General features: G+C 34.8%; 2 protein-coding genes across 6 annotated transcripts; one reads left to right on the forward strand and one right to left on the reverse strand.

Annotated features, from left to right (window-relative positions):
* Window positions 1-358: 358 nt before the first annotated feature.
* Window positions 359-5481, reverse strand: LOC121742183 (peptide chain release factor APG3, chloroplastic-like). The gene is made up of 15 exons (XM_042135245.1): window positions 5250-5481; window positions 5029-5085; window positions 4188-4268; window positions 4055-4112; window positions 3849-3952; window positions 3713-3764; window positions 3211-3260; window positions 3035-3100; window positions 2797-2961; window positions 2368-2440; window positions 2115-2247; window positions 1881-1938; window positions 1224-1271; window positions 901-984; window positions 359-741 (listed from the first exon to the last, which is right to left on the reverse strand). Exons 1-15 carry the CDS (start codon window positions 5391-5393, stop codon window positions 670-672), a joined length of 1245 nt encoding a protein of 414 aa, XP_041991179.1. The 5' UTR covers window positions 5394-5481; the 3' UTR covers window positions 359-669.
* A 5273-nt stretch (window positions 5482-10754) lies between these two features.
* On the forward strand, window positions 10755-14417 carry LOC121741930 (zinc finger CCCH domain-containing protein 32-like). Of its 5 annotated transcripts, none has more exons than XM_042134898.1 (8): window positions 10755-11079; window positions 11187-11332; window positions 11557-11604; window positions 11716-11835; window positions 11916-12203; window positions 12340-12678; window positions 13861-13984; window positions 14072-14417. In XM_042134898.1, exons 1-8 carry the CDS (start codon window positions 11022-11024, stop codon window positions 14149-14151), a joined length of 1203 nt encoding a protein of 400 aa, XP_041990832.1. In that variant the 5' UTR covers window positions 10755-11021; the 3' UTR covers window positions 14152-14417. The 5 variants fall into 5 exon arrangements, with proteins under 5 accessions (XP_041990832.1, XP_041990835.1, XP_041990831.1 ...); XM_042134901.1 differs by having other exon boundaries at window positions 12340-12581; XM_042134899.1 differs by having other exon boundaries at window positions 10756-11079; window positions 14056-14417.
* Window positions 14418-18970: the final 4553 nt, after the last annotated feature.

The raw sequence follows: 18970 nt of genomic DNA on the forward strand, positions 1-18970 counted from the left end.
CCTCCTCTCCGCGGAGGAACACGGGACGAGGCGAGACCGAGCCCGCATCGAGACAGCGATGCGGATGCTCTCAATATACATCCACGAATTTCCAAACTCATGTAGCTCATCATGAATTGATATTCAATAAAGACCAACATGGTTAACATGATCTGATTTAGAAACATAGACACACTTCGGTTCTCTAGATGGGTCTGGATTCATTTTCAATTATACAATTTTTTGATGTTTTAATACTAAAATTTTATTGTTTTCCGGTTATTCTTAAATTAATGTAATTGGAAGTTTGACCAAAAGTAGCTGATCAAACCGATTACATGAAATCATAAACACCTTAAATTATACGTCTGCACAACAATGGCATAAAACGTAACTTGTTTTTGCATGTAATCTACAACAAAAATATTTGAGTGGTTAAGTTGATACAGAATATTTGCCAATCATGAGAAGCACTTATTCAGTTGCAAATTTTCCATCAAGCACTTAACCAACCATAACATTTTTTTAAAAAGATGGTGTGATAACAAAACTACAAATATATGGATCTGTATTGCAAGCTATAAGGGCAAATGCTCATGTGAAGAGACACTCCAACTGGTATGTGCTTATAGTACCTCCACAACTGCACCTTAAAGCACGTCGAGGTTGAGATCTGAAGCAACACGCCGATCATGTAGCCATGGCACTTGCGGACAAGGCAAGTTCCTCGAGTAATTCCTTCTGCTCCATCGTAGCACAAGACTGCATATAAAACCATTAGCATGGAGGAGCCTCTGCTCATTAAGATCAGCCATAATTTTCTCAAAGCACACAAGTTATGGCAAGGAGTAAAAATAGTGGATTCAACGAATTGGATCAGAGAATACGAGAAGCAAGAGAAAGCATGCGCAAATCACACACCTGAACGGCTGTCTCAATGTCCCCATCGAGAAATGAAGTGAGCTCAAAGTTCATTTTTAGTCTGTGATCCGTAACTCTATTGTCCTGCAATTCAAGGGGTACAATGAATTAACTTGGCACCCAACAACCTTTAAAGACGTATCCACCACTTCAGAAGATTTGAGCATTGCTGGAAATTAATCTTGCCAGATAAATTCACATCAATAGAGCATTAAGTAAAGAGGAGAGTCATTTGTAAAGTTTCTCGGTTTTGTTTATAGATACCTAACGTTTACTAAGAAACTGAGCAATTCAAACCTAAGGTAGCAAAATGCTGGGAATACCTTATAGTTGTATGTTCTAATCTTTTCTGATCGAGCACCAGTACCCACCTGCCATATTTTCAACGTTAGTCTTATTAGGGGTTCATAGGCAGAGAAATGAATGCATACCTATTGCAGTTATAACGATGCATGACAGGAATGCTAAGCCTTGTCGGCATGCATGCATACAGGACAGCGTAATATACGTTACTCCAGCAATTATACACGAGGGTGGAGATGCTATTAGATTGTATGCCAGCTCACTTTACCCACTGAAGACCTCTACAAAGCAAATTATAACAGGACATAAAAGCTCACAGGGATGACTAGCAGAAAAAGGCCAACTTTTTATTTAATGATTAGGAATTCTCTTGTACAAGTTGCATAATGCTGTTGGACCTGCAGAAGCATTTTACCAGTAAAGCCCACACTATTGAATGAAGAATCATCATAAAGGAAAAAGGGGGTATCGCGAAGTTGATATTCAAATAAATTTACTCCAATGTCTTTCCAAAAAAAAAAAAAAAAAACAAATCATTGAACTGGTTTAGTGTTGTGTTCTGCCCCTGCTTCTATAGAGAACGATTTCAGAAAAAGATGCATGAAGTTGGATGGAAATGAAAATTATTTCAAACTTTCTTCTTCTGAAAGTGTATCTAAGAATGCATGCAAATAAACCTGCATCTTTCGCTGGCTGCTCAACTTCTGTTGTTGTTCTCTTACTTTCATCTCATACCTGGCACGATGTTACACAGTAAGAGGTATCAGCTCTGTCATACAGCCAATCTAGTTTTTACAAGCGTATATTTCACATTAAATTTAGACAGTTGATTCGCGAGACCAGAACATCAATCTAGAATGAATCACAACAAAATAGGAGGTATAACATGACTACGGTGCATTGCGTCTTACAATTTTGCTCGCAAAAGTTGCATTGCTCGATTTTTATTTTTTAGTTGTGATCTTTCTTCTGTACAAAAGATTCGTATTCCTGTTGGTTTGTGATAAAGGTCGGCAGCAGTTTCCACCTTGTTAACATTTTGCCCTGCATTAGGGAAACATGCATCAGTGATCAGACCAGACGGAGATGTAAAAAAAGATGACTCATTGAAAGAAAAACTAACTGTGATAAATAGTTTATCACAATGACAGGAAGGAAGCATACCTCCAGCACCACCAGATCTTGCTGTTGTAAGCTCAATATCCTTTGGGTCAATTTCCACATCGACTTCATCAGCCTGACCCCCAAGCATTGGAAGGAAGAATGAGATCAACACAGATAGAATATATTGATCAAAATCAGCAAACATGGCAATAGCTTCAAACTATTCAAATATTGATCATGCATTTCCATCAGACAGCACACACTCAGCTACTGCTCCAGATACTAAATTAAAATAACTAGATCATCTCAAAAATATTGGCCAAATGGTAATATGATGAAAAGTTTAAAACAATTTGAAATATTAATGTACCACCAGTCCACTACCAAGTAAATCGAATTCAATCAGTTTATATGATCATATGAGTATGCAATTCTATCAAAGTGCCATGGCAGAATGACTCAGCCACTTAACAGAAAAATAAAGGTTACCTCTGGCATGATAGCAACAGTTGCTGTAGATGTATGTACCCGACCTTGGGTTTCTGTTCTGGGGACACGTTGAACTCGATGAACACCTGACTCATACTTCAGTTTGCTATAAACACGTTTCCCTTTTATCTCCATTACATACGTCTTATATCCACCATATTCAGCCTTGAAATAAGAAGATAATTAAGCTATCTGCAAGATAAGATCAGATGTCTACAGGCAAGCAAACATGCGATACCTCGGAGCTGGAGACAGCCGAGAATTTCCACGAGTTGCGTTCACTATACTTCTCATACATGCGTACCTATCATAGATTGAGAGGTAAAACAATCAAATATAATTCATATATTCATGCTAAAGGAAAATCTAGAGGAAACATTGGCATCACAAAGAACAAGTGAAACATGTACCTACAAGATCACCAGCCCAAAGTCCAGCCTCATCTCCGCCAGTACCAGCTCTCACTGTATATAAGAACATCAAACACCTGAGTAACTCATATCAAAGCAACCTATTGCAAGAAAGACGATAAGAAAACCCCACTGAAGGGTATCACAAAACATGACCTTGCCAGGAAAGCTTCAGAAAACCATAAGAAAGATATAAGACAGCTCAGAACTGCTAAATTATATTTCATCCACTAAATATAATCACTAAAATGAACAGAAACCTTCTCATGCAAAATGCTCTGGATAAGAAATGAGAAAAATATACATACTTCATTATATTCAGAAGAAGCATTCATGACAGGGCTTTACTAACTGTAAGATTGCATGAATTTAATGCATGATGCTGAACTAATACTCATGCGCTTAAAGTGAGAGAATAACCTTACTTTCAATTAAAATTTTGATTGTAGTTCATAATTTTTCTACCTATTGACAATTTGACATAAGAGTGGAACGACATAACTAACCTTCAAGCAATATATTTCTTGCATCAAGAGGATCTGATGGGAGTAGCAAGAGCTGTATGACATAGCAAAGACATTTTAAATGATAAAGTGGGGAAAAGTTTAAGAAACAGCCAGCTAGCAAAAAAGAATGGATAACCTTTAGCCTCTCTTCAAGCTCTTTAATCTGATTGGCTAAACTTGCAATTTCTGAATTTATCATCTCAACCATGTCTTCATCATTACCCGCCTCTTTTACCAAAGCTGATTTTAAAGTTAAGAGTTAGTCCCCAAATAGATGGCAAACTAAAGCTAAAGGGGATCTCGAATTCGTATGACCAAAGAGAAATATAAAATGGTGTAAACCTTTCGCTTCCTCTAGCTGCTTTTGACCATCCTTGAAGCTTCTAAATGTGTCAACAACCTACTAGTGCAAAGAAATCTGCTTTAGTGTGAGAAATACATAAGACTTACTATAGTGAAAAGCTCTATTTTGTACCTCGTCAAGCTCCGCCATAGATTGAGCTAATTTCTGGTACTCACTTGGATTTGAGGCTACATCCGGATCAGCTAGCCTAACCTAATTTTTGTTTGCACGTGAATCAAAAACTTCAATCAAAATTTGGAAGTATTTTTCAAATAATAGGGAAAAGAAAAGTGCCAAGTAGATTATTTGGAAATAAATGGATCTGACAGCATAAACTAAGGACCTAAAGATGAAACTTCAAAAGGCATAGCATAAATAAACGTTCACATGTGAGCATCTAAATCACATGGTGAGCCACAAAGATTATGCCTCTTGTTTCTAGATGTAAACTTTAGTTATGCCACAAAAAGAAATAGAAGCATTCAGTTTTCGTCGCCACAAATACGAATAATACGAATGATATACTATGTAATTCTTCTAACACATCAAATTAATACGAATGAAACTACAGTTAGGGCCCAATGAATTTTGAGTTAGAACTAGAGATGATTATAACACAATGAGACCTCAGCTAAGGATGCCAAGAGTCCATATCCCCTAGCTAAAATCATTCAATTAAAAGTTTTCTCCACTAACTTTCACAATCAGTAATCCTGAGAAAATTAACATTATCAATACTGAATTGCCTTGATGTTACCATTATATAACAATCACTGCTTCAAAGCACCGTACATGATATTAAAGAGTCGCAATACTTGATCTAATCAACTACTAACATATTTTCTTAACTACGTAAATTCTCCATCCAGTAGAAAAAAGAAGGCATTAAAACCCTAACATCAAAATCGAAAGCACAAAAGCCGGTATAAAGCTCAAACGCATTCGCCAAAAAAGATAAAGACCAAAATCGTACCGATAATTCCTTCCACGTCTTTTCAGCGGACTCTAATTTAGTTATTAAGTACGGTTCCTGCATTTCCAACAAAACGCACTACATCAGCAAGCAACCGAGCAGCAGCAGCAATCTCAGAAACAAATTACATAAAACATGAAACCGCCTTCCCCTCAGTTCAATCCTATCTTCCTCAAACTAACTAAGCTATCGCTAGATTGTACAGACTAGCAAGTAATTACCGCCGTGCACACTAATCTTCCAAAGCGACAACGTCGCGTCGGAGGGTGCACGAAGAGCTCACGCCGCGGAACGAGACTGCCAGGCGGAAAATGCGCGGTGGCGGAGGAGAATCGAGCGGCGAAGCTTGCCGTCAAACTGATCATCGTGGTTACGGCTGAGTTTTGGGATAAATGGATAAAACAATCTTCACAATATTTTATTTTTCCGTGCTAGCATGAATCGTGGCGCGATTTTTTAATTAAGCAGCGAAATTTATAATCCGGGTATGATATTTTTGCCTGAGAGCGGGTCGGGTTAATATTATAAAATTTAAACTACTTGATGTAGTGTCAGTGTGATATAAACAGGGAAAAAGGCAAGAAAAAAAGAGAAAAGAAAAGTTGTAATCGCATATTTCAATTAAATTAAAAAAATAATTTAATCATATTTCATAACGAATAGTAGTAAATTAAAATTAAAAAAAAATAATGTAGAATAAAATATGAGATTCATAAAAACTTAATGAAATAACTAGTGGGTTATGGGAGTTGTTTTTTAAGCAAAAAATGCGATAAAAAGTGATGAGATTCATTACTCCTAATAATAAAGAAAATGAATACTCCACCGAGGTGAGTTAGATGGCTATACCTACCGATACTTATAGGGGGTGTGTTTGGGAACATGGAATTGGAGCTATGGAATTGGAATTGGAATTGGAATTGGAATTGGAATTGGAATTGGAATTGGAATTGGAATTGAAATTGGAATTGGAATTGAAATTGGAATTGGAGACTCTAATTTCAATTCTATTGTTTGATATAAAAAAATGTAGTATAGAATTAGAATTGAATTATAATTCCAAAATTTTCAATTCCATTATTTGAATTCCATATCAAAAGTAGAAAATTAGGATTCCAAATAGTCATAAAATTAGCTAGCTTCACTACACACACTTCACACAATACACACATTTTACACACTACACATATTTCACACACACTACACACACACATTTCAAACGTTTCACAAACTACATGCACTTCACACCCTACACACATTTCACACACTTCTCACACTACACAAATTTCACACATTTCACACACTATACACATTTTACACACTTCACAAATTTCAGTTTTTACACATTACACACATTTCACACACTACACACATTTCACACACTACACACACTAAACAAATTTCATACACTAAACACATTTCACACACTACACACATTTCAGTCTCTACACAAATTTCGCACACTACACACACTAAACAAATTTCACACACTACACACCATTCACACACTACACAAATTTTACACATTTCACACTATTCACACACTACACAAAATACACACGCTACATACACTATACACAAAATACACATACTACACACAATACACACAAAATACACACACGACACAAATTTTACACAAAATACACACACTACACACACTATATCCAAAATACACACACTATTCACAAACCACAATTTCAAATTTGGTTCAATTTAAACTTTTGAAAATTTTTAATTTTTTGATTCAGGTCGGAAAAAAAATCTAAAACTAAAAAAATAAATATCCAAAAATCGGATGCTTGAAATGTGTAAAATGTGTGTAAAATGTGAAAGTGTGTGTAGTATGTGAAATGTGTGTAGTGCGGGAAATATGTGAAATGTGTATAGTGTGCGAAGTGTGTGAAATGTGTATAGTGTGCGAAGTGTGTGAAATGTGTATAGTGTGTGTAGTGTGTGAAATGTCTGAAGTGTGTGAAATGTGTGATATGTGTGTTTTGTGTGTGAAATGTGTGAAGTGTGTGATATGTGTGTTTTGTGTGTGAAATGTGTGTAGTGTGTGAAATTTGTGTAGTGTGTGAGATGTATGTAGTGTGTGAAATGTTGTAGTGTGTGCGGTGTGTGTGAAGTGTGTGTATTATGTGTGCATAGTATTAGTATGTGTATTTTGTGTGAAGTGTGTTCGAGTATGTATTTTGTGTATAGTGTGTGTGTACTGTGTGTGCACAAATTATTCAAATTCAATTTCATATCAATTACTTCACTCTACCAAACATAGGATTTTGGAATTGAATTAGAATTCAATTTCTTCTAGTTCAAGTCCTTATAATTCCAATTCTGTGTACCAAACATAGCCTATACAAAATGTTACTCCCTCTGTCCGCGAATAAGAGTCTCATTTTTCCATTTTAGTCCGTCCGCGAATCGAAGTCCCGGTTCACTTTTATCATAAATGATAATAGGGCATCACCTTCCACTAACTCATTCCACTCACATTTCATTTAAAACTAATATATACAAGTGAGACCTCTATTCCACTAACTATTTTTCATCCACTTTTCTTAATATTTCTTAAAACTCGTGTCATTAAGAAATGAGACTCCTAATGGCGGACGAAGGGAGTACTAGTATACTGCACAAAATGTAACAATGACTACCTACACTTTGACCCTTTAGTCTCATAATAATAATTCTATTTTGTCATTTCTGGTCATCCCACAATAAAAGTTGTATTTCATTTTTATCATAAATGGTAAGTAGGCTTCATATTCCACTAACTTAATCCGCTCTTATTTTATTATAAAATTAATACTATCTCCGTCCCAACTAAGTTGAGTCATATTCTCTTTTGAGATATCCCAACTAAGTTTAGTCAATTTTTTTGACAAAAAAAACTGAACCTTCGATCACTCTTACTTTATTCAATCACCTACTTTACTACTATTTCTTTATCTTTCCTACCTTATTACTCTCTTCAATTTTTTAACACAATTTTTTAATCTTTGTGCTCAAAAGTTTTGACTCATTTTAATTGGGATAAATGAAGTACATAAAAGTGGGATCACATTTCACTAACTTATTTAACCTAACATTTTTTTACATTTTTTAAAACTCGTACTCATATAAATAGTACCCGCCCAAATAAATAGTACCCGCAGGACGAAGGGAGTAGTACAAATTTCAATAAATAACTCATGTGACCACAAAGATGGACGTTTTTTTTGGCTGTAAATCAATCACGCGCATACAAGTTGATGTTTGAGGATTGGACCCATCTCATGTCGGTGCAATTATTTACAGACAATATGAATGTGATGAGTAAATTAAACATCAATACATCATCCCTTCCAACTATTCAAAATATATTCCTAATATTTCCCAGTGCCTGCCCTTTAAACTCATCCTTTGCAATTGTTGCAATCTGCAGATGTTAAACTTGTTGTCATTTCAAACAAATACGAACTTTTATTGGATGAACCGCATAAACTATGACCTTCGGGGGTGCGTCTGAGATATCTTTGGTATCGAGTGAGAGTGGATGTTGAATCATAGTCGTGCATTTGAAGCAAACCTGAGACAAGAAAATTATAGCTAGTTGGCAAGTCTCGAAAACTTAAGATCTAATTTAAAGTATCTGAAGCTAAAAATAAGTTTTTTTCCAAATCAAACGATGAGATGAGAGATGAACTTGAGGAGACCACGTGCAAATTTAATAATTTAATAATTTATCCACTCATTTAAAAGAGTTCAAAGACCGGGCTAAAGCCAACTGTGTTGCAACTCGTGAAAAAAGAGAAATGAACTCCTAATAAATTGTGAAAAAGAAAAAAAAAATGCAAGGAGAGACTTGTTGAGTGTAGCATTCACAAAAAAAAAAGTGTGAAACGAAAAACCAAGAATTAGGGATAAGCATTCGATTTTTTGCCAAAATAAAACCGAACAAAAAAAATGAATTTTCCACAAAATAAAAACAACCAAAACGAATTTGAACAAAATCGAACTTGAAAAAACAAAAACTGAACAATAAAACTGAATCAAATCGAATTGTACAACAAATCCAAAAAACTGAAAATCCGAAAGTTCAAAAATAAAATATTATGTGTGGTACATATATATTTCAACTATGAAAAAGACGCAATTACATCGTTTTACATAAATTAATTAAATATATATATAAAGGATTGTGATTAATTGAGATTTTTTTAGTTTAATTGAGAATTTGGATGCATTATCAGCCACTCATTTTTATTAAATGAGTGGTACAAAATTTACCACAAGGAAAATATTTTTAGATTAATTAATTATAAAGGGGCAGAATGGTAATTTCATGGTGCATTTTATTCAATAAATAATTTTTTTTAATTTTTAATTTTTTTTAGCAACAACATATACAATTCATGTCAACTACACACATATAATGTCAACTACATGTACAATTCATGTCAACTACACATATAATGTCAACTATATGTACAATTCATGTCAACTACATATACAATTCATGTCAACTACATATACAATTCATGTCAACTACATATACAATTCATGTCAACTATACACATATAATGTTAACTATAAGTTGTTAACATTTGATGTGCATGCTATTGACATTTGATGTACAGGCTATTGAGGATAATATCCCCGAGTTGACATAATGTACTTGCAGTTGACATTTCGAAAATGTTGTGGATGAGTGGCTTAAAATGCATCTCAATTCTCAATTAAGCTAAAAAAAACCTCAAACTAACCTGACTCTATATATAAATATATCAAAATAAAAATAAATTTCATTTTTTATACAACCTGAAAACATGAAATATCATAAAAAAAATAAAACCAAATTTTAGAATTTGGTTTGATTTTGTTCAATATTAGGTTTCTGAATTTTTTTCTCATCCCAATATATTATAAATATTGCTATAATTCTATTAATCAGTTAAAAAATGAGAATCATGGTATCAATTCAAAAACTCAATGCTGAATTTATAGCTATTTTGAGAACCAAAATCGAAATAGAATTGTTGTACTGCTCATCCGTCCGCGAATAGGAGTCTCGTTTTTTCATTTTAGTCCGTCCGCGAATAGGAGTCTCGGTTCAATTTTACCGTAAATGGTAATAGGGACCCACCTTTCACTAACTCATTTCACTCACATTTCATTTAAAACTAATATATACAACTAACTTTCTTCCACCAATTTTTCTTAATATTTATTAAAACCCGTGCCGCCGAAATGAGACTCCTAATGGCGGATGGAGGGAGTATTTTTTACTTCCTCCGTTCGCAAAATAATGTCCAAGTTTGACTTGGCACGGGTTTTAAGAAATATGTAGAAAAGTGAGTTGACAAAGTTAGTGGAAATGTGTCATATTTATATATTAATTTTATAATAGAATGTGAGTGTAAAGAGTTAGTGGAAAGTGAGGACTATTTACCAAAAATAGAAAAAAAGCAAAGTGAACAATTTTTCACGGATGAATCATCCAAAGTTATAAAACTGGACAATATTTTAAGGACGGAGGGAGTATTTGAGAAAGAGAAAAAAAGAAATAGACCTACCAACCATATTACAACATACAAGGACGAAAATGTAATTGGGAGCGAGTGTCGGTTACAGCTGTTGGAAAGAGAAGCCCGTTTTGAGATGAAAACGGCGTTAGAAGAAAATGAAACTTTGAAAAAAGGCCATTCCCACGACCAACTTTTCATTAAATGCACACACTTTGGCGGGTATGCGTACAAAGAGATAAATACCTGACCGTACGAACGAACACTATACTCAACTCAACCAATTCAGACACTGTACAAAATAATCACAACAGGAAAGGGGAAAACACTCTCAAATCTCACCTTTTTCACAAATCCCCTCTCTCTCGAACCAGGAAATCCCCTTGATCACTATATTCTTCCGATCGTTTGGAGCTAGGAGAGAATCAGACGTTGTATACGGAAGCGGATTTTGTGTGTTTCATGCACGAACAGTGAGGTCGGATTCGAATGAAGTTGTACGGGGATCAGCAGCAGGTGGAATGGGCTCAGGATTCGGGTTTGGAAGGTGAGTTCTGGTTTTAATTTCGGATCGTTTTTGGTTTGAATTTATGCGTTTTGTCTGCATTGTGAGTTTCTAGGGTTTTATTGATAATGTGTTGTGTGTCTATGTAGACTCTATGCGGGGCTTGAATTTATGGGAGAGGCAAGTGTACCCGGAGAGGCCGGGTCAACCCGACTGCGCCTACTATGTGCGAACCGGGTCGTGTGGGTACGCCGCCAAGTGCCGTTACAATCACCCTCGGGATCGTAGCAGCTCGGTGAGTTTTGATTATGTATAGCCACGGAGTTGTGGTTTTACTAGTGAAACCTTATGATCCCGCTTTGTTAGTGTGTTTATTGCTTTGCTCTTGCAGGTGGTGTTAGCATGTATTGAAATTTGAAGTTCATGTGTTGTTTATTGATTACTATTATGAGAGGAGTGGTTGAATTTGTTTCTTTTGGGATGGGGTTTTATACATCTGTCTGTCTTTATGTTGTGCAGTTGGGAGTGGGAGAGTATCCGGAGCGACTGGGGGAGCCTCCGTGCCAGGTAATTGACATGCCTTTATGATGTAATGAATGTTGAAGAATTAGTTACTCATATCTTTTTTGTTTGATTTCTGAACTACGATGTTTATTTACATGTTCCCTGAATGTGCAGTACTATTTAAGGACAGGGATCTGTAAATTTGGTATGTCGTGCAAGTTTAACCACCCGAAAAATGCTGGTGGCTCGTTGACTAGTGCACCTCTAAATAGTTATGGATATCCATTACGACCGGTAATCATTTTTGTATGTTATTAACACACGTTTTATGTTGTAAACGATTTTGATGGTCATGATGGTGTCCTTTCCAACAGGGAGAGCAAGAGTGCTCCTATTATTTGAAAACGGGGCAATGCAAATTCGGTATAACCTGTAAATTTGATCATCCGCAATCGGATGGAACATCTGTTTCAGCATCTGCACGTCCATTTTATCCGACGATGCAGTCTCTTTCTTCTCGTACTCCTGAGCAATATGACAGCGCAACATCCAGCTACAGGGTTGCAAGGCCTTCTTTGTTGCCTGGTTCGTATGTCTCTGGTGCTTATGGTCACATGCTGCTCCCTGGAGTTGTTCCCATTCCAAACTGGAACCCGCACTCAGTAGGCCTTCTTATCTTCTTTTTCTAAAATATGAAGAGCATTTACTCGAGACCATATCTCAGTTTATTTGCTAATTTATGCTTTTGTATATTTTCTTGGAATAGATTCCAGTGTAATGATGGCTTGCATGATGTAGGGATCAGTTAGCCCCGCACCATCGCCCGGTGCTCAAGCCTCAGCTGGAGCAACTTCAGTGTATGGACTGTCACAGCTAGGTTCTTCCCCCCCTGCATTTGTTGGAGCTTATTCCCATTTACCATCATCTGCTGGTCCTTCAGGCAGTATCGTACAGGAGCAAAAGTTTCCCGAAAGACCTGGTCAGCCAGATTGCAAGTACTACATGAGAACTGGAGACTGTAAATATGGACCGTCCTGTAGGTATAATCATCCGTCCTGTAGGTATAATCATACACCAGATTGGGCTGTTTCAAAGTCTAATTGTGCTCTTAGTCCTTTAGGGCTGCCTCTTCGTCCGGTATGATTCATCCTTCCTTTCATAGTTATTACTTATCTGTTTTACCTAATGTTTCCTGGGGGAGGCGACTGGTTTTTTATTTACTGATTGGTCCAACTTTCCATCTTTTGCATGACTTTGCTAAGCTCAGTAGCATGAGTGCGTGTCTCTTAATTTTATGGTTTGGGAGATATGAATATTATTGAGCATTTAGAAAACATGGAATGAATTGGATATTGCCTTATAAAAAGTCTGATTTGTTTCAAGCACTCTGATCATACTACATAGAGTTTTTTCCACTAGCATCAGCAGAGCTGATTTCCTGATTGATCATTATCTTGTGCGTAAAGACTGCAATCTTTACATGTTAAACTGATGCATCATTTTGTTTGTCCTTCTATATTATCAGTAGACCATGACATACAGTTTTAAAAGTCAGCCTTCTCATGTAGTGCACTTTTTTGAGAGGGCTTCCCATTTGGTGTACTTATACCTTCTATTACTGATCTACGATAGTGTTCTAAATAAAATATCTCATTTTGCTGCTTTAAACTTTCTGGAGTTTTTGTTTATAAAGTGGTATTGTTGCTAGTAACCTGTCTAGATATGTTAGGGAGGGACATTACTAACTTATTTCTGAACCTGGATAACGTTGTACTTTAATTCCTTTGCCTTTTAATGTCATTAAGTTGGAGTTCTTTGGACTGATAGTCATTGTGTTTAGGTTTAAAATCCATTTGTTTCTTCATCATGTTCATTTTCCAACAACCGATATGTATTGAAATTATTTGAGACCTTAACCTTTCTTGCATTTCGAAATCCCTATACATGACATACATCTTTTAGCTCAGAATAATATATACTCCCTCCCTTTCAAACTATAAATCGATTTGGTTCTTTTATCAATTCAGCTGTATATGTCGTTTGAGAATTATCTACCAATACTAACCTTATCCGTTAATTAATCTCCATCATTAACTATGTTCCTAATATAGTACTAATATATGTTTTGAATGAAAACTCCTCGCATATATAGTAGAACAAGATAAATTTCTGAATTTAATGAGAGTCTGCATCTTGAATGGTGTCTTAGACATATTTTACCTTGTCCTTAACTATTTGAGGTTGTGATGCTGATGAACTGATGTCCGAAGTTTTTTCTCACTCTCAACGTGCTTATTTTAATTTTCTGGTGATAAACAGGGGGTGCAGGCCTGCTCTTTTTACATGCAGAAAGGCCAGTGCAAGTTCGGACGAACATGCAAATACGACCACCCCATAGCAACTCTGAAATACAGTCCGGCTTCATCTTATACTGAAATGCCAGGTACTCGTTACGGGCCTGGGCTATCTGCTGCTACGACTTTGTTACCATCTTATTCATTTCAAGAGATGCAGGGTGAACACATTGCAGGCTCTAGCGTTGATCCTGGCATAAACAGGGTGTGGCATTCTGGAAACTCTTCCAGTGATTCCGCAAACCTAATGCTTTAGTAGTTTCTGATTCACAAAAAGCGGCATCTGGTTCTCGAGGTGGAGTATGAAATATGAGCAGAATAAAAGATGGTGAAAATTAAGTGCAGTTTTCCATGTGATGTATATATTTACATGCCCTGTTACATATTACCATCTAGGCTCGAGACATTTGTAAGCCTCATTCAACATATATTGCTAGGTTGATAGCATGATGATTGGATTCTGGATATTGTTTGTTTCTGTATTTCACATTGTAATTTAATGGAAGTGTTTGGCTTATTGAATTTTTGTTGTGTTTGATGTAATAAGGTTTCATCACCATTTCTTGATTTCAGACCATCTGACTTTTGTCCTACCCATCTTTTCTATCATCTTCTCTCGTAGTATATAATTCTAAAAGCAGAGCTAAATTGAAGATAAAATATTTATTAGGTATTAATTTGAATAAATTTATTATTTAATTTAATATATTAGGGGTATATGATGCACTATTTATTAGTGCTAAAAATACCTGCAAGTTTACAGGGTAGATCTACTATAGCTAAATGTCAGTACCGGGATATCGAACACAGGAAATAAGATTGCAACTGGTTATCATATACTATGCGTCATATACTATTTAGAAACACGGAGTTTTTGGTTTGATTATAAAAAGACATAAATAAATAAAAAATAAAAAGAAAGTATAACAAACCAAAAAATACAAAGCAGGAGAATGAATGTAGAATTTTAGGATCCAACTACTACAACCTAGCGATGAGTAATCTCACAGAACCTTTACCTTTATGTGTCTCTAAGATTATTAGGAAAGTCGCGATTCTAGAATAAGCCCCCCTCGAGTGCACCTATCTAGTAGATTAGACTCTAACTATCAAAGTCTCCTTCCAATAGATTAGATTCTAACTCCTTAAGTTCTTAAGACTCAAGCCCTTACCTGGGTCCCCTCTCTCGAGTGCAGATAAACCTATGTGTTGTACTCGTTCCTTTTATCACGCAAAACTAGTTATCTCTCGATTAATCTAGTTAAACGGATATAGTTCTAAAGTTGGTCAGACAAAAGAACAATAAAAACACAAGAACAGGCAAAACAATCACAAGAGCTAGAAAAAAGGTTCAATTCAATAAATTAAAACATGTTCAGAATAGATTCACCAAAAAACTACAAAGGATGTTTAACTACTTATAGACAAGTTAGTAAAAACAATAATAAAAGTACTAGACATGAAAGAAATTGATAAAACCCAAGGTTGAATCTTCAATTTTCAGTCTTCTCTTGCCTGGATCTGCAGATCTCCGCTCCAATGGAAGATGGATGAATCATGTATGAATATGGAATGGAAGAATGTGTAGATGGGGAAGGATTGGAGGCTCTGAGATGGAGAATGATGAATTAGGTTAAGAGGTATTTATAGGTGGAAAAAAGGTTTATTTTTGATAATTTTCATGCTCTACAATAAATGGGAGAGATTTGGGCAACAATTTATTTTCTTCCTTGAATTTCCTCCTAAATTTCCGTCAGCTTTGACTGCATTGCGCAATGTTCAATTGTCGTAACTTTCTCTACAGAACTCCGAATGAGACGTTCAATGTATCCACGCGAAGCTCTTTCGAAGAAGAAGAGAATGGTATGTAGTAAGCACTGATTGGACTTCAAACTCGCTGGCAGAATGGGCTCGAACAGAGGCTGCTGCATTTTTCTATCTTTTTCTATCATTTATCAACAAACACGTCAAAAATACCAAATGTATAATATGTGCAATTTAAGAACATAATTTGCATGATTGACATAAAAAAATGAGTCAAATCTAGCCCGTAAAAACTTGCAAAATCCGGGTTTGTCGGTATAGTAAGTAAAATGAGCACTAAAATGTGATAGAATTGCTCTAAAGTATTGTTCTGTTTCCTCTGGACTTTTCGGCCCAATCAGAAGTTATTTCCAACCCAACTGAAATCAGAAATTTTTTTGTCACGGGTATTGTGATTCGCGACTTCATCAAGTCTAACTGTATTTTAATTAATTTATCAAACTAATTAATTAAATAAATTCTAAACTTTAGTCATATATTGATAGATAAACTATGCTTTGAATTACTAAATATTCAATATGGATCACTAAATTTTGACAACTGATTAATCCCTCCGTCCAAAAATAGACTAAATTGTAAATGACATGCGAAATTGCTAAAGTAAGAGATAGAGGAAAAAAGCCGGTGGAAGTACTACTAGTAGATTGTGAGGTCCACATTATTAGTACCACTATTTAATTGTTTAAAACAATTTATATTTAGAAATTGGTCTAATTATGGTGGACGACCAAATATAATAAAATTGGTTTATTTTTTTTGGACGAAAGGAATTTAAAATACTAGTAAATCCTAATTGTGGTCAATCATGATGAGTGATTATGGATGATTTAATCCTAGATCAAACTCGATCTATCTTCAAAGAATGTGGACGTAGTACTAATAGTAGTAATAGTATATCAATTGAGTTAAAGTGTGGCATTTTCTCTAAAGAATAGTGAAATGTCACTAATGCTCTCTACGAAAGCTATTTCAAAATCTAGCAAATTATAAATATTTGAATTTTTTTTAAGACAAGTATTCAATTTTGTAAGAACGTGTAAAACGATATATTGGGACATGCAACATTTACCGGTGGAGTAATAAAAAGTGGGCTCGCATGTTTGTGGCGCATCATCATTCTCTGAACAAACAACTGTTCGACCTTTTAAGGGTGAAAAAAATTGATTAGATAAAACACTTGAAGAAAGAACTCATACTTTTACTAATAAAAGCTCTATTCCGTTTCTGTTTTTTCCCCTCCAATCAGGTATGAATCACCATAATATTGTTCTGATTTATAGAAGAGTTAACATAAGCTATAGCTGAATATCAAAAGTTGTCAAAAGCCTATAATTTGGGTCGATAAATTCAATCAAGTCGAGCATAAACTTTTGGTAATAGTAATAAAGAGTTTGGATATGATAATTGATAGATACACCTCAATTTTTCAAAATATATGATGCGAGTCAGTATATTTAATATTTATGTTTATTAATTAAATGGTGTATGTGGATTGTTGCAAGAAAAACCTGCAAATGTGGTCCTAAATAACCCCAAAAAACGTAGCATTAAACAACATATATATTATATGGCGGCAGAAAGCAATTTTGCAGATATGATTCCACCCACTAATGTAGGAATTTTGGCTGTCAAATTAAAGTGCTTTGCTAAAATATGCCCATTTATCTTGTGTCATTTATGCAAAACCAATTAAATTACAACTATTGTAAAATGATTGCAACCTCACTGCTACAATTTTAGAGTGGCTTCAATCATCATTGCTCCAATAGTTATTAATGCCAAAAAGCTACAAACTGTGTTGTTCAAATGTTATACTTATGCACAAGAAAATTGCTGTACCTCAATTTTCATATTTTATTTTATTTTTTGAAATAGAGCAGGAAAATTAATCCATCTGTCTATCTACATTTGTGCGGCTATTGATGAAGAGATCATGTTTTCTCATAATGAAAAAGGTTCGATTAAGTCATAATTCAAGATTCCTAAATTGACACCGAATTTTAAATTAAAGTTGTAGTAGTACATTGTTAATTTTGTTGTTTATATACTATAGTGAAACTAAAAATTAGGTCAGTAAAAACGATAGCTTTATTTTTTTTATAAGGGTAAAATATTCATGCATCTTCCTAGGCTTCTAGCTACCTATTTGTGGTACTTGAGGTGATGATCCCTATTCAAGTGCAGAAGCATCATATCTTGATAATTATTGATTCTTAAAAAAATTACTTGAGTGAAAATGTAACATAAGAAATACTAGTACAAAAATCTTTTCATATTGAGAAAAATGAAAAAAAAAGAGTTATTTGAAATGTTTCTCATAGTAAATTTACAATAAAAGAGAACTCATGACCTTTGTGTTGCACCCAATTAATTACCATAAGAACAATGTTTATCATCATTTAGGATACTCCCAGCTAGCTAATTGCTTATCTGGATGACTACGACTGCAAATTCTTGTTTAATCGACCTAGGATTGAATAATTAATTAGTTGTCAAATCAAAGATTAAAGGATTTGTATATAGCCTAATTAATTAAGATACATGAATCCATATGGTTGCTATCATTAGCTCAGCTTCATCTTTTTAGCTTTCTTCTAGTCTAAAGAATCATCATGTGCTCTTTATTTATGAATGAATGAATGAATGAAGCATGCTCATAACAATGGCCCATCTGTTATTTAAATTTCTCTACTATAGTTTTCACCCTTTTAATTTTTTACATCATGCCCACTTCAGATTTATTTTTTCTGACAACCTAACTAAGATTCTTGTACACAGGTTTTGCTGAATTATGTCAAGAAATCGATTATGTTTCAGAGATTTGCTGCAGAGGGACAAAAACATCATGTGTATCTAACTTCAAGAGATTGCATATGTTTCTTGCAGCTAAAGATTAAATTGTACTATCAAATATGGGATGCAATGATTTTTATTTATTTTGGTAATAGAATCATTAAATAATGTTTTCAGTTAACGATCCAAGAAAATGACTTTTTCATTACTGTGTATTTTTCCTTCCACTGCATAAAAAAAAAGAAAAAATCAATTAACATTAAGCGTCAAGATTTAATGTGAAATGTCCTTTAATTAAGATCGTGTTTGGCAATGACCCCGACAAACCGCCATAATTTAATAAAGCAATTATAATTAAGTATGCAACCCAACTCACAATTACTCTCTACTTTAATCACCTTTACACAAAATTCCTCTATGACTATATTGTAGTACTCCTAGTAGTAGTATATCATACT

This window comes from Salvia splendens, chromosome 7, assembly GCF_004379255.2.
Source record: "Salvia splendens isolate huo1 chromosome 7, SspV2, whole genome shotgun sequence".
Lineage (NCBI taxonomy): Eukaryota > Viridiplantae > Streptophyta > Magnoliopsida > Lamiales > Lamiaceae > Salvia > Salvia splendens.